General features: G+C 31.6%; 3 protein-coding genes across 5 annotated transcripts in view; 2 read left to right on the top strand and 1 right to left on the bottom strand.

The window, feature by feature from the left end:
- The first annotated feature begins 220 nt into the window (after positions 1–220).
- On the top strand, positions 221–2,745 carry LOC110996384 (kxDL motif-containing protein CG10681). The gene is made up of 3 exons (XM_022264024.2): positions 221–511; positions 707–880; positions 1,251–2,745. Exons 1-3 carry the CDS (start codon positions 372–374, stop codon positions 1,510–1,512), a joined length of 576 nt encoding a protein of 191 aa, XP_022119716.2. The 5' UTR covers positions 221–371; the 3' UTR covers positions 1,513–2,745.
- On the bottom strand, positions 2,741–3,735 carry LOC110996385 (ubiquitin-conjugating enzyme E2 T-like). The gene is made up of 2 exons (XM_022264025.2): positions 3,281–3,735; positions 2,741–3,116 (listed from the first exon to the last, which is right to left on the bottom strand). The coding sequence occupies exons 1-2, from the start codon at positions 3,531–3,533 to the stop codon at positions 2,902–2,904; spliced, it is 468 nt and encodes a 155-aa protein (XP_022119717.1). The 5' UTR covers positions 3,534–3,735; the 3' UTR covers positions 2,741–2,901.
- Positions 3,736–4,061: 326 nt separating this feature from the next.
- The window catches only part of LOC110996355 (oxidative stress-induced growth inhibitor 1), a 31,047-nt gene continuing 18,721 nt past the window's right edge, over positions 4,062–16,387 (top strand). The window contains exon 1 of one of the 3 annotated variants that reach the window (XM_022263984.2): positions 4,062–4,272. The gene's annotated coding sequence lies outside the window, so the exon portion shown is untranslated. Of the gene's footprint in view, positions 4,292–11,182; positions 11,278–16,387 lie in introns of those variants that run through there. The other 2 variants (XM_022263983.2, XM_022263982.2) reach the window with 2 other exon arrangements.

Genomic DNA, 16,387 nt, shown 5'->3' with positions numbered 1-16,387 from the left:
CAATTTCGTTTCAAATAAGAAACGCAAACATCTTGAATAGAGTATATCTAGTCGGAAATTAAATCAATAGTTCTCTTCTCATACTCTACCTTTCGACAAACGTGTTTCTGTCTTTTGAAAATAAACATCACCGCGTTACCAATTCCATACAAGCAACATTTGACAGTGATAGATGACAGAATCAATTATGAATTAAGAAGTCAATTATTCTCGGGAGTCATGTGTCAAGTGTCATCAACCAGCTCTTTCAAAAAACTTCTGTCTAGGCCATAGTTTAAAAAAATACGAAATTTGTTTATATTTGTATAGTTTTCGTATAGTGTAATTTGACTTTTGAATATTCAAAAGCTTGTTTAAAATTATAGTGAAAAATGGCCAACGACACTCCTGAAAGTGACTTCTCTATCGAATGTTTTCAAAACTATTCAGCACCAGAAGTATTTGTTCAGGGATTAGCGGGTATGGTTGATCAATCTGATGTCGAAATGATAATACGAGCACAGAAAACTATGTAAGTTAGGGTATATAACTTATTTCCACTGGTATATAACTGGATAGTTCAAACCATGTACTCTAATCTATGGATGTTCATGTAATAGTTTAAAAGGTCATGCAGGGTTGAATTGAGTGCATAAATTCAAATCAACCATGTATTTAGTGCACTGCTACTGCAGCTGTAGAAATTTTGTAAAACAAACAATTTTAGGTTACAGAGATTTGAAAAAACAACAGAAATGTTAACAAATTGCAACCAACTCTCAGCAAGTCGCCTTCGTGCTGCATCTGTAGAGTTTAAGAAGCATACACAACTACTGTTGGATATGAAAAAGGATTTAAATTATATATTTAAAAAGATAAGGGCTTTTAAAACCAAATTAAGGTAAAAAAAATTTCTTGGTAACGGAGTTAGTCATGATAAAAATTAATTGCTTCAGCTTATAATCTTAGTAATTTAGTAGATTCAATTTAATAAGATGTAATTGAAATATTTCAATGACACTCATTGAGTAGGACTAGTTAGAGATTTTAGAGTGGCCCATTAGTGTTCTCACACTATGCAAATAGTATCGCATGCTTCTCAACTAGCATTCAGTATTATTTGCATACATTAACTTTGTATTTTAAAGGATAAAATTATTTATGATGTGTTTTATTGTTCTTAGTCTAGAATGCAAGACTAATCCAAAATATGTAACCAACAACTTCAAATTATTTCAACAAATGAATTCACCATACCCTCTCTGTTTCAGCACTCAGTATCCTGAAGCCTACAAAGTAGCTGTTGCATCAGCCGTTGGTAATATAAAGCCTCTTGATGAAGAAGAAGAAATTAAACCTTCAGAATCAAAAATATTATCTAAAATGGTGGCCACAGTTTCAACAGAAACTTTAAAACCTACAGACAAAAGGGAAAATGTAGATAAAACTGTCAATGTAAAAAAGAAAAGCAGTAGTTCCTCTGAAACAGAAAGTGCAAGCTCTGGAGATGATAGTAGTACTGACACTGGTTGAATGTACTGTTAACTGTGTTTAAATTATTAACTATGTTAAATAGTAAACTAAGCTTGCTGCTTGTACCTATATGTCTGGGGTTAGAATGTAATTTGTAGACTTGCAACAAATAGTATATTCTGCCGTATACCAAATACCGAATATTCCGCGAGGCCCCAGACCAAATAGCCAAATATTAGGCTCGAATATAATCCTCCATTTTTCCAATTCAGAAGATGATTATGTTCCTGTGTTATGTACGTATGACTACTTAATTGATAATAATAGAAATGAAAATATGAATACATACATACTTAATCAATGGATTTGAATTTTTCATTTTACCAATTATTTCTCTATGAACAAATATAATACAGTATTTGGCCGAATATAATAAAAGCAGCCGAATAGGGCGAATGCCAAATCATAACCGAATATTCGTTGCATGTCTAGATGAAATGAGTAGTATCTGTAGAAAAATAATTATTACTACTTTTTTTTATTTGGCTGTGGCTCAGTAAATTCATCATTTTTTTTAAACTTGCCAGGATTCTGTTCACAGATTTTAATTATGTGACTTTAAGTAAACACATTTTGTCAGTTAAATTTCTTTAACTAAATTCAACCTTAGAATGAAATTTAAAATACCCTTAGGTACCTAATTTTTTGCAAAAGAATTTTCACTCAACTTAAATAATCTGAAACTTGCAAGTTATTAGTTGTGTCAAATATATTATGCCTGTATAGATTAGTATTGTGAGACCAAAAGATTTAAAGAGCTAGACTTTTCTCAAGTCTATCTCCCAAATTTTAAGAATGTGTTGGATTTTGAAATAAAGAAGTTATAGTTTGCACTGAGTCTCCCCCTTAGTATGTAAGTGTAAGCCTTCTAGTCTAGAAAGGTTACTAACAAGTATAATAATAATAATTGTTACCATTACTGTTACTTTATATTCTTAAAACATTCAACATTTCTAACTATTTTGAGGGATTAAGTAAAAAGTTTTACCAAAAATAGTTTTATTTAGCTTAAACCAAATAACATTTAAGAGAGATAAAAATCCAATACCAGCACCGTTAATGTTTTTTTTATACAAAGAAAACTGAGGGTTTTGTAATTATAAATTACAATTGTCCCTAAAAGACTAGATTTGTAACACTAAACTTCAGTCTTTACATTTTAATCAGATTACCAAATAAAAATCTTAATTATGGACATTTCATCAGGCAAAGTACAAGTTTAATTATATTTAGGCTCACAATAGTTTTTCAACGAGTGTACTGTCCACTTATGTTGTCTGTGAACCACATGAACTGAGTAAGATAATATTGTAAAGTAATTATTACATATTTAATTGTATCTTTAATTAACTAGATAAGTTACACTATGAACCTGATATCAAAAGATATTTACACAGCATATGCTTTAGTATGTTTTTTAGCATTTTCATAAAATAAATCAATATTATATTTATACTCCATAGCTATTTCTGTTACCAGCGGGTCATCAGGATTTGGGTTAGCAAGTAGTGTTTGGATTGATATTAATAGTGTTTCTATGGTAATTGTAGGTAACCAAGATCCTTTAGGCGGCATTTTTAGCATGTTCATACATATCCTTCCAACTGAAATTTTAACATTTCTAATTTGTGATATATTTCATAGAATTATATTTTAAATAAAATAAAAGTATGTTTTTATTATTTTATACTAAAAATCTGAATAATTATTACAATAATATGCAGCACAAAAGTATATAACTTTTAAAGGAGTGTTAAACATTATTTACCTGCATCAATATTTGGATGATAAACTGGTGTCACAAACTTTACTTGAGGTGGTTCAAAAGGATATCGGTCTGGAACATTTATCACTAATTTAAACTGTCCAGATTCATAAGGAGAGCCTCTAGGCCCACACATATTTATCATCAAGACATCGAGAACATCTTCTTTCTCTGGACGACATGTAATTCCCCATGGGGGTTTATTCCAAAAACTTTTCATTTCGCGGGTTAAACGCACAGATTTGGCACTTGACATTGTAGGAAATGTTTGTTTATGTTCAATTCCGGTAAGGTTATTTGTTGAGTTAATTATTAATTCGTATATGCAATACAGAGTACCGAAAGTTGCAATTTATCAAAATATTAATTAAGTAATATAATTTCAACTTTGTTGATTGATAGATTCAACTTAATATGTAGACAATTTTTTTTGCAGTGGCCTGGTATCTAGACCTTTAGGCATAGCATTTTGGCCTATTGCATACAGCAGAATATAATACGTCACCACAGGTTACATGATTTATTTATTTATATGATATAGATACATATAACCAAGTAGAGATACTAAGGCACCGATGACAGGTTGTTTAGAGTACTTACAGGTTTCTAAAAATGTTAATATCGTTAAAAATATATAATATATAAATATTAAAAATATATAATAGTTGATTCTTCATTACACAATAAACGAAAATAACGTTGACAGTTAAATTAAGTTTAATTGTATACAACTGTCAACACTCAATAATTCCATTGAGTTTTGAAGAGTAGATTTTGACATTTTTAGTGTAGGAAATTTAAGCGGCGGTGTACCACGATATTTAATTTCTAATAAACGCTTGCGGGAATTTAATTAAATATATTTCGAATAACTTCTAAGAGAAATTAAAAACTATAAAGCTCACGTTGACATTTTATTATTTCATTTTATTCAAGTTGTGAAATTATTAACAACAACAATTAACAAGACAACTCAACAAGATCCGCCTGTTCAGGTAACAAGCCTTCGATTCTGTAAGTATAATAAATACATTTTTCACCTAAATTACAAATGTTTTTACCTAAATATGCAAACATTAAGCATTGATTTTTTTTAAATCTAAATGCGGTATAAATATTATAGAGTTTCTATGAAATCAATAACGACTTGTAAAGCCAATAGAAACTTAAATGATGTCACTCAGTATTAAATGGATATGAGGATTAGTTTCATCGATTTTATTTCTGTGTAGTCTTTATAAGTCATCTAGATCGTTTTTATGTAAGAATGTACGACCTAGTTATCGAGCGATACCTATTCTGAAAGGTCGAATGCCGGTTGTGCCGATCACTTCGTCCAATGTAAAAATTGCTTCTCGTCGAATAATTTCGTACTATTAAGAATCTACATACTCTCTTACAACTAAATTTTCAAATAGTATCAATTCATTTACTGATGATGTCTTGCATTATCTATAAGTATATGCAACATGCGGTTTTGATCACTTAGTATCATGAGTATATTTCGATGTTGCAGTAAAAATAACTTTCAATGTATACGCTATGCTGTAAAATATTCAATTTATCTTTTTCGTTAATAAACAGTCTAATATCTCATACACAGACACTTTTATGGAGTACACGTAAATATTTTAGTGGCATTTTAATTGTATTTTAGGGGTTTAAGGTAAATAAACTGAACTACTATTCTTAAATACGAATGAAATGTGTCGTTCATATTGAGATATCATATGAATATGATAAATTACATTAATTTGTAATTGTTGGTTTTGAAGATCTTCCTCCTAATATATTTGTAACTTTAACACAATATAATGTGTATTTCCATGGTCTCTGGTATTTTACATTGACTGTTGTATAATGAACTTAATAAATAATCTTTGAACTATGTATTCTATAATTATCCAATATGTTACAGATACATCATATAATTATTATATGATGTATTTTGAAAACATCACATACAATATCTTTAAACAATGGTTTAAACAAATATAATTGTTTTGACTTGGGAATATTAAATATTTTTTATTATGAAATGTTATATTGATAGAAAAGTTATTTACAGTGGATCATTAACAGTTTACATTTTCATTAACTATGTGTGTTAAAGTATCTGATAAAAGCTAATAAAAGAATTATGTCACTTCTATCTTCCAGATTTAAAAATAATTTTCATATGTCTAAACTTATACCCCATCATTCATAATCATAACATAAGGCTGTTTAAATCCTCAATAATAATAAGATAATATCTCTCTGTTCTATGAAGCTGTATATGTATTGGTTTTGATCATGTATATCTAATTGCCTACTAGGGGACTTAAATTTGCTTTTTCACATAAAAATAAATACCTTGTAACAAGTGTCATGGCATATTATGCCACATAAACAGAAATACATATTTACTAAACATACGGGACTTCCTTGTATGTATTAATAGAACCAATTCTTGGTAGCGGTATACAATAGCATGGTTACTATATAATACTTTAATAGTATAACCAAATGTGAAGTCCTCAGGAGGCTTCTGTGTTTCTGAAAGGGGCTAGGCTGGCTAAATTAGCCAGGACTTAATGGAAAACAGACCAAATATGAGTCTAAGTGCGGAAAATGACTCCATCAACCATACCATACCATAGTATAATCAAACCATTCTAACTATGTCTCTAGGCTATTATATTCTAATTTAACATCTTAAAGTCTGCGTTTATTTAGGTATGACATAATATTTCATTTAATGCAATTTTAAATTTTAGGTACACAAGACAGGGGGAAAGAATAAGCTTGAAATTGCCAAACTTTTTTAATCAGAGATAGCATTATTTCAAGTCAAATTGGAAAGTTTTCTTGTTATTTTAAAGAAATATAATAAGAATTTGTTAAAACTTATATACGCATGTTTTAAGTACCAAGAACCGATGTTGGTGTAAAAATACATTTAGAAAATTGTAACATTTAAAAATAATACATGACTCATGTCTGTAAATAAAGTATTAAGATTGATTGCTTTTATTAAGTGCAATTAGATGTGACTGAAACCATCATATATGCTATTACAGATGGACTAAATTTAAAAGATTTTATAGGTAATTTCTAGGAAACCTTGTATAGACTTAAATCTAGTGGATTAAAGATTACTTTATCAAGTCTTTTTTTTATAATACAGTGTCAGAAAGGTGTACGCGATTTACCGCCATTACTGCCCTAAAGCAGATCCTTTTGTAATAAAACTTATTGAAATTTATTTCATAAGATTGATAATAATAAACTAGACAGCTTACATAATTATGATTTATATATATGATTATAAATATTAAGGCGCAAATGTTATTGCATATACATTTTAACTATGTTGGGAGAATTCCAAGTCCTTCAAGGTTCGGGCCCTTCTAGGTCGTCCGAGATAAAAAATAGATTCAAGGCTTCCAGATGGGATTGAAGCAGAAACAAAATGGTATTTAATTGTCCTGGTGGGATAAATAATGCCGTTTGTAATGATCTCGATTGATAAATTTTCAATTGTTGACATGAAATTTTAGCTTTCTGTAAAGTCGTCGTTGTAGCCTGTAGACGTGCACTACTGAACATAAGTGTCTTCCCTAATTTACAATACGACCGCCTTCCATCCGCCTTCACCAGGTAATATATCCACCTAGTGGAACGCCGTCCAACGCTTCGCCGACTAGTCCTCGGCCTCAGTTCCAGGACTTTTTCACCCTATCTGTCATTTATTCTTCGGGCAATGTGTCTCCCTCATTGCTATTTAGAATTATAAGCGCCTTTTTGTCAGTTACGTTAGTTACTCTTCGGATCTCGTCATTTCCATCGAGAAACACCAAGCATAACCCTTTCTCTAGCTCGTTGAGCGACGCGGAGCTTGTGTACCAGGGTTGTAGTGAGATGTCAGTCGTAACTCATCACTGGTAGGACGCACTGTCCGAAGACTTCACTTTAAGCAATGAGGCAGCTTTAAATTTACTGACATATGTAAACAAATTTGTATATATTAATAATATCTAATCAGGGGTTCGTGTTAAAGACTACAAACAAATCTTGGTAATCCAGGTCGTTATAAACCAAACAAATTTTTTTATTAAGTGATCAGGATTATTTTCTAAGTTATCTGATTTCCGATTCGAAAATCTATCTTTCTATACCATTATTAGCTAGACTAATTATTAAACGTATTGTGTTAAATAATATGACATTGTGTTGAATAACTTTTCAAACATGTTAGACAAAATTACTTTTTAATTAATTTCTTATTATTTTTACATATTTCTTTGGTTACTTTTGTTTTTAAGTTTATTGCATTTACTATCTATCTTTTTATTGTGATTGTAAGAACGACTATAAAGTCAGGTTAAACTAGTGTGGTTTTCATGCAAGTGACAATTTTTTTTGAGCAATAAAGTCTTGCACCTAATTGTGTTTTGCTATAACCCCTTAAATTACCTTCAATAAACGAACAATAAAAAAGTTGGCAAAGTTTTCGTTTCGCCTCGAAGGGCATCTAAAGGGTGGAATCGTTAGATAGGATGGTTTTAGAAACACAGCGCGAAGCTTGACTTCCATGCGTTCAAATCCCATACATACAATTGACCTGTAGACGGTAGAACGTAGTCGGGTGTCTTATGTGAAAATTACCATCGGTCTGCCACCTCCAATAATAGGGCTTATCAGCACATTGCACAATATTTTGCAATAGTTGTTACTATTATGTATATATGGAATGTTTTCAAGGTCAAACTATTTCGAATTCTGATTTGCAAAAATACTATCACAATTTTTGATACGTGTTATTATGTAGGTAATAACTTGTAGGACGGATGATGTCAATATTAGTGATGACCTTTGTTTTACTTTAATAAAAATTCAGTGAATATATTTTATTTATAACAAGCGATAAGTACACTGGTTGCATCTAGACTAGCGAACATGAAAAACATTACAAACAAGGCAAACTGTTATAACTACTACAACATTTATACAAGTACAATATTATTGTATGAGTCAATATGAAAAAAAGTATGCGTCTGAAGATCGCTCAAAGGAATTAAATCGTTAAATGAATATTGGAAGGTAATATGATGTCTATGTATAATATTTCATTTAGTGCTAATCTAGTGGTTTGAGAAGGCGGCCGTATATTCGAACCCCGGCTGTGCACCGACGGACCCTTTCTAAGTGTGTATTTAACACTGTCTCTTTCGGTGAAGAAAAATATTGCGAGGATACTGATCACTTACTGATCTATTAGAAAAAGCAAATGACACCAATGGTTATAGATAGCGTCACACTTTAAAAGTATGTACAACATAATATATAGTACTTGTATAAGAAATTATTATATGAAGTCCGGAATAAAATATTTATAGCAATTTGAGTTTCAACCATCCCTTGTGCGTGTTTCCTCGTGTAGGCGGTTTTATTCCTACAAAAGCCAAAGGTCAAACATGACACGTGCCACGTGAAAATGAGGAAAACCCTGAAAATTATATAAATCTTTTTTTTGTCAGTACACGAGTGAAGTAATTAATTTTGTGTTGAAAGTAAAATAGCTCTATGACCATTGAGCATTAAAGTCAAACTCTGGAGCTCAGCCGGTTGATGTCCAAATACCCTTTCTTGATGGCAATACTAAGACTTACTGTCAGTTTTTTTCGTCTTATTACAACGTGGCGCTGTTGTGACCATGTTTAAGGCAGGTACAACCTTCACCCGTATCTTACCTTCCATTAAGCAGACAAACGCCCAATTGTTTGAAATCTTAAAGCTAACGTCTTAATCTAAATGTCTTAAAAACGTGATAAGGAGACACAATCACTATTTGTAATTTACCCTCTGTATGTTTAATTTTTTTATTGTTCCATATTAGGGTTGCCTGGAAGAAATCGCTTGTTAGCGATAAGGCCGCCCGTTGTCTAATTACTTATGTAAAATACTTATTTTTTAAATGTTTAATTATGTATATTATGGTAACGAAGTGTTAATAAATAAATAATCCAGTAGCATTATTCAAAATTGTAACGTATTAACTAATAAGTTTACTGTAAGACGTAATATTACTTGCGCTAATATTGATGATCTGTCTACCTCGATGATAACGACATTCCTATATAGATATTTATAATATTATTGTCATATCTAAGATGATATAGATCTATGATTATGTACAATTATGCATTACTTGTCAAGAATAAAATTATAATATACGGCATTCGCAATAAACTTCGCGGAACATTTTTAATTACTGTATTATTGTTTTACATTCAATACAAATATGTATAACGTGATTTCGTAGTGAAATATAACCATAAAAGTCACTTGAATTGTCAAGTTAATAAAAGTTATAAAATTTGAATGAAAACCCCAAAATTCCTGTCATCATAAACTGGTATCGAAGCGTGAGGAATTAATGCACCTGTGTTCCGGTTTTGATATATCTCCGGTTTTTTTTTGTGTCTTCACGAAGAGATATGTTCCTATAAAGAGTGGTCAGTGGTCAGTGAAATTTTAATGTAAAATTTTCAAGAAAACTACAGTACAGTATATTTTCTCATTTTAGTGAAATTCTTAAGTTATTCGTGTTAATTTGGAGATTTTTGTTAGAACTGTGTGTTTAAAGTAGGAGGTTATTGAGCTTTTCTGAGATATAGCATGTTACACCGCATTTACATTCAGCCGTGGTGAGCAGGGAAGTGGGCAGGACTAGTGTGTAACCGCGGTACTTCGTCCTGCCCACTTCCCTGCTCACCACGGCTGAATGTAAATGCGGCATAACGATAACATGTGTAGCATAAAGACTTTGCCTGAAATGTAATTTGGACAGACTCTCCAAGCAAGTCAAGTCACAAACAACACGCAAATCTGATGACGCTATCTACAGAATAAAAAGTGATCGTTCATCAAAATTAAATGAAGTCTGTGTCGGAATAAAAAATTGGTAGTACTTCACTTTTTATGCGTCTTAAATCAATAATTATATGACTCGGCGGTATTTGAAGGACGCCGGCATACATCGATTGTATTTCGATTATAGAATCGTTTTTAATATATAGAAATACCGCTGTGCAAGGGCGTCGCCAGGGGCGGGGTTCGGGTGGGGGCTGCACCCCCATATGTTTGTTAAAAAAACTTATTGATTGATATCTCATTTGTTACTATGTTTTATTTACTGTACTACCACGATGAAGTTGTGAACTTGTTCTATACAAGTCATAATTTTCACGTGTACCCACATCTTCTGCCGACACCTTGGCCATGCTTCACTTATACTAAAACCGGTTTTAAGATTATTTTCAATAGTATATATAAATACATCACGCTTAGATTAATAGAGGCGGAGTAACACATTTATCATTTAATCAATTATCAATTAATAATAATAAATTAATTCCTTTGATATCTTACCTCTGATTTGTTGAAAGCGCTATCTAGTTATTGATCTTTTGTGTTCTCTAATGGTAGATATTTATTTTACAATTACAATATAATAATTAAAAGCATTGGTTATTTTAGTAAGGATTCGCATTGAAAAGCTTTTAAATCCTTTAAAAGTCGTTTTGTGTCCCAACTATTAACCCAACCGGGCTACGCGCGTTTCATAAGTACATACTACAAGGCACATGCTAAAGTCTGGTCCTATATTTTCTCAGTGAAAAAAAAATTATATTTGCTGTAAATTTACTATTCATAGAAGTTTTTCTTTGAACTAACCGATATTATTGTTAGATTCGTCATCGCATAAGCAAGATTACTAAATATTTCATATATTAGACTCATAATGACTTGTATACCCTACAAGTGCATTGCATTGCATTATTCCGGTAAATGTAGGTATAACATCTATACGGAACACGCGAGTTCTTAATTCAAATATCTGTCATAAGTAATTCATGAATTATAAACATTTCAGTCTGATCGCGCCCGTGGTCGTGAGCGCACGTGCTCTCTTTATATTCGTGCTTCGTATAAACATATAGTGCTAGTGACAGGTATGTTTATGGTGACTAATGACTGTCAATGTTTAATAATTACGGATTTCTGGTATCCATAGTAATTTAAATTAAGCCTGGGGCTAGTCATTTATTGAGTGCATGCTAACATATCGTATGTTAATTCTAAATGTTTTATATTCATTCAAAGCTGATTTAAATAACTAATCAATAGTGTTTTAAAACCAATAAGACATTATTGAATTAAAATGGTAGCATTTTCACAATGCTACCATTTTAATTTCACAATGCATTTTCTCTATTAATTATTACTATGTGACTTTAAAAAAATTGCGGTCTTCAAGGTTCTCTCAATCTCTATTGAAAAATATTTGAATGTCCACTTTCGCGTTTCAACAACAGGAAATAAATTCATTCTATAAAATTTCAAAACTTTAATTAATGCATCGTGGTTTCTAGAATGAATTACAACGTGTAAACCTATATATTCTAGGGATTCGACTAGTCTCTACATTGATTTTTAAATTTAGAATAGGAAGTGACCGATAATTATAAAGATGTGTATTTTTTTGTATACCACTTAGCGGTCATTTACCGTTATCTGTGTCCCAGCCTTGTTACTATGTGGATTATTGGTATACAATCAATGCAGTGGCTAGACTTGCTCTTACATCTGTTTCTTTGATAATTTTTTTCATAGACAATTAAGTGACAATTGTCGTCTATTTTTGGATGTAATACATGCATTTTTCCTTACGATGTGTGCATTCACTGCGCGAGTAGTATTTGCGCATATGGATATAAAAATCCATTGCTCTGGCCGTGGTAAAATAATATGTACTATTGTTTGCCCGGCTTGTTACAGTACTACATCGATAGCTGTATTAAATTTTGTTATTTCAGTTTTGTGTTTAAAAAATAAAAGGGAACATATAAAAACAAATTTTTGCCATTTAGGTACATATGAAATCATTTATCAAGAAATATATTTGATTTTTATATTGAACAGAAATTTCAAGTAATTATTGTTGATTTTAGGATGGGCATCGCATCCGCGGCCCCTTATGCGATATTTTAACCTACAATAAAAAGAGTACATATATTAAAACTAGCGTCCAGTCACGGTATTGCACGGGTGAAAATTATGTTTAATATTATGGAATAATGGCTTGTGTTAAGTTAAACGTGCGTTTTTATCCCCGAGAATCAAACCGGCTATGCACGAACACTTGAATTTATATACGCGCTTTTAACACTCGTATGGTGAAGGAATACATTGTGATAATAATGTATGCCTTACGCTCAAAAAGTCGACAGCGTACTCGCGAAAGAAATATAGAAGTTGCTATTCACTATGTTAAAAAGGATAATGTTTGTCTAAGAATCCCTTACAAATAATATAAGTCTTGTTTTGATAATTATAGGAATTACGTAGACTGAAACCACACCCATATCTTATCATACCACGCATGGTTGCAATGATAACTCTTGGTTTGACACCGAAAGACACGAGGCGACTTATCACGGTGATTCAGAAGCCTGAATGATGCCTGAATGAGTCTGATCGGGATCAGATCTGTATAAGTTTTCTATTTATTTTCTATTTTTTATAATAAATGTGGATAGCAAATTGTTGGATATCTTTGGATTTAATTTTTTATAAGTATCGTAAGAATATGTTTGCGTGCTTTTAAAAGCTACATAATCATGATGTTAGCGTATGAATTAATTATCTTTAATTGATAATAATAATAATTAAACTGTTCGTATGGTGATCAGTAACAAACGGCGCCTCGGTAGTATTGACCTTAGATTTTAAAACCTCATAAAATTTAGAAGTCATAGTAGATATTGACGAGAAGAAATGGTAAAAAATGCAATGACTTGCCAAATTCATAGTTTCTTAGTAGTACAGCTATTTATAAATTGTAGACGTAATGCGGTAGGTTTTAGCCGCGTATTATATTTTTTAACAAGCACTTCAACACCACTACAAGTTTTTTATTAAATTTGCGTGTTCAGTAAGTTAAACCGACAAGTCTCTATGATATAGCAACGATACTAAATAGTCGAAAGATATAGATTTTTCTTGGTTCTGTGGGCTATGAAGGGCTTAGAGTACGCCCGGAATTCGCGCTTGTGATTGTATTTAATAAAAAAATACGTGGCATGGACAGTTCTACCTTAACTTCAATGTGCCTGATGGGTACGTCGGAAAACGATATCGTTCGCCGTTTCTTCATGTGCCCATAGCTAGGACTAAGCTTGTGACAAGAACATATATGATATATCGGTCTATTACCGAATTATAATGGTTACCGGGCCCTTTTTTTGTCCGTTGAGTAAAAGGACGTAAGTTATACTATTTGTTAGTGGTTATAGTAGTTTGCTTTTTCCTATTTAATTTCTTTCGTTTGTTTTTTTTTTCGTGTGTTTTATTGATTAGGCATTCTTGTTGATTTAAGGTGACCTGTTAGGACTAGGATTGTTTTCGTAAATAAATAAATAAAATGGGGAATTAGCGATTAGCTCAGGAAAGACAAAATAAAACTTAGCCAACCATAGAAGAAAACAGTTAGGAAATATACAAAGCCAAAACAGATTACATTAAAAACATATAAATATGTGAAGCAGAAAACATATGTACACTGTAAAAAAAGAACACTAAAATTAAACATTAAACAAAAGACAACTTAAAATTTTAAAGAAAATCTAAATTGTCACTACTGCTGAATAAAGTCAAAGTTTTCCCGATTCTTAAAATATTTCATCATATAACATGGTAAGGTGGAAAATGTCAAGAACTATACTTAATCATTTATTTTGTTAATTAATACTATTGCGTAATTCAAAGCATATAATTCAATCTCTTAATTGAATCGATATCAAACGCATCGTATTCGAGCTGAAATTCTAATTCCGGTCGAATAACGGTTGTAATGTACAATTTTGTAATTCAGATTTTGTTACGTCGCCATAGTTTAGGAGAAATATAAAAACCAGTTTCTATAATAGACCATAGTGTATAGTTCTTTGAAATGTCATCAGAAAATCTGATTAGGTAGCATTACTTTCTCAATGATCATAACAAATATGGATAGCTTTAATAAATTAATTAGTTTTATTATGTTTATAGGCATATTATGTATATCATTGACAGTTTATCATTGTTAAAAAATTTGCCTGTATCCAAATATTTATTACAATCGTAATAAATATTACTATTTAATTAACTGTGGTAAAATAGGCTGGGTAAATGGGTTGGGTTATTTTGTTGTTGTTCCTTGGGTAGAATGCCTAGGGAACCCCGAGAGCCCATCTTAAGGGTATGTGATGGGCTGAGATGTTTTTAGTGGGTGGGGTCTCGCTACCCCTCTGAATAGCAGAGGGATTTGAGTGTAGTCCCGTCCCGAGTCAAGTTCGACATTCTTGATGCGGGACTGCGTAAGTGGCTTTTCATCTCATTAAAAAAAATTGTTCTTGTTATTTCTTCTAAGAGGTTGTCGAAATTGTTATCAGGTGTTTTATGTCAAAATCTAAACCGGCATGCCTTAGACCAAAATGTCGGTGTATCCCTTACAGTAGGATTATCGCCTACTTGCCTCTTTCAAAAAATGATTCTGAAACAGATACAAAAATCTTAGGCACCCTCGTGTTGTGATACAACTTGTTTTTTTACAATTAGATATACAATTAGATACCTTTATTATAAAAACCACACAATCCGCCATATATAAAAAGGGATGCAAATGTCATAATAATAGGTAATTTAGAATTGGTGTCAAACTTCTAATCTAGATACTCGCCCACGCTATAAAAGCAGCTTGCCTTTCAAAATTTAATCACACTCCCCTTAAAAGAATTCAAAGTCAAATAATCTTGCCTTATTAGATAATACGAACTACTAAGTATCGACTATGATTGTTACACAAATAATAATAAGGTCAAACAAAACAATTGGACTCTGTCATCTCACTTCTTTGTAATCAATTATTTTTTGTTAAATATTATCGCTCAACCTTGATAAGTTTTTAAGGTATCAGTTCGCAAACAAATTTACATACTTCCGCGTTATTCTGTTCCGCCCTTTGCGTAAATAATATAAAAAATTGGATAATTTTTAGAGTATTTATTTGACCAAGTCTATTAATAAAGAGACTTTAAAGATATGATTGTAACGCCAACGTAATTCAGATAACTATAGTATTACCTCTATAATATATTATGTATAAAATTCTTGTGTCACAATTAGTTCCCATACTCCAAAACGGCTCGACCGATTCTTATGAAATTTATTATGTATATTCAGTAGGTCTGAGAATCGGGTACTATCTATCTTTCGGGCCCCTCAGCGATAAGGGGTATAATTTATTTTATAGACTTTTTTTTCGTTTTTATTTTTTATGATACGGCATACAAAAATACATACAACTCGAAATTTTCACCCTTCTACAATTAACCCCTATTTTTTATTAGTTAATTAAAAGCTTATGACATGAACTCTGAGGTCGATATAGAGAAGCATTCACAGAACAACCTAAAAAGTTTTCATTCCGGAAAACCGAACTCTGGGGTAGCATAGCAAGATGTGTCATGTTGGTATGTACTATATTGTAAAAGATACATCTTAACCAAAAGTTTTTTAAAGAGATCCTGATGATGATTTCTGCGCGTGTCAAACCTGGTTAACTAATAAACAAGAAAACGAACTAGGAGTATGTCAATCAACAAATCAATAGTATCGTAACTAGTAATCTGGGTCTGAAATCGAAAGTTTGATTAAAATTAGAAACACATGTAAGAGAAACGAAGTTCGCGGGATATTTATAAATAATCATATTGACATGTTTTGTGCATTATCTATGCTTCTAATATCCAAAATATCCTCCCAATATACAAAAATAATATTTACACAGTGTCACACACAGATCAATCACTCGTGGCCTACATATTCTATTAATTGCCAGCTAAAAATACTATGTCTAGCCGTTTTAAATGTTCGGAGTACTTAACTAATGTTGGCAGGGCGTTAAGAATTAAACCCAGCTAAAACCCATTTAAGACTGATGCTTTGAGGTTTGAAATTTAGGTGCTGATAAATTTCTGTCGTGTATATATACTCTGGTGTGGGTCTTGTCGATTTGGCGAT

The sequence above is a fragment of the Pieris rapae genome, chromosome 5 (assembly GCF_905147795.1).
Source record: "Pieris rapae chromosome 5, ilPieRapa1.1, whole genome shotgun sequence".
Lineage (NCBI taxonomy): Eukaryota > Metazoa > Arthropoda > Insecta > Lepidoptera > Pieridae > Pieris > Pieris rapae.
The sequence above is the reverse complement of the archived record's forward strand: the minus strand, read 5'-3'. Positions and strand labels throughout refer to the sequence as shown.

Coding starts and splice junctions, on each gene's coding strand:
- LOC110996384 (XM_022264024.2), top strand. CDS start 372: ATGGCCAACGACACTCCTGAAAGTGACTTCTCTATCGAATGTTTTCAA. Junction 512..706: donor ATACGAGCACAGAAAACTAT/GTAAGTTAGGGT, acceptor AAACAATTTTAG/GTTACAGAGATTTGAAAAAA. Junction 881..1,250: donor GCTTTTAAAACCAAATTAAG/GTAAAAAAAATT, acceptor TCTCTGTTTCAG/CACTCAGTATCCTGAAGCCT.
- LOC110996385 (XM_022264025.2), bottom strand. CDS start 3,533: ATGTCAAGTGCCAAATCTGTGCGTTTAACCCGCGAAATGAAAAGTTTT. Junction 3,117..3,280: donor TCATCCAAATATTGATGCAG/GTAAATAATGTT, acceptor TTAAAATTTCAG/TTGGAAGGATATGTATGAAC.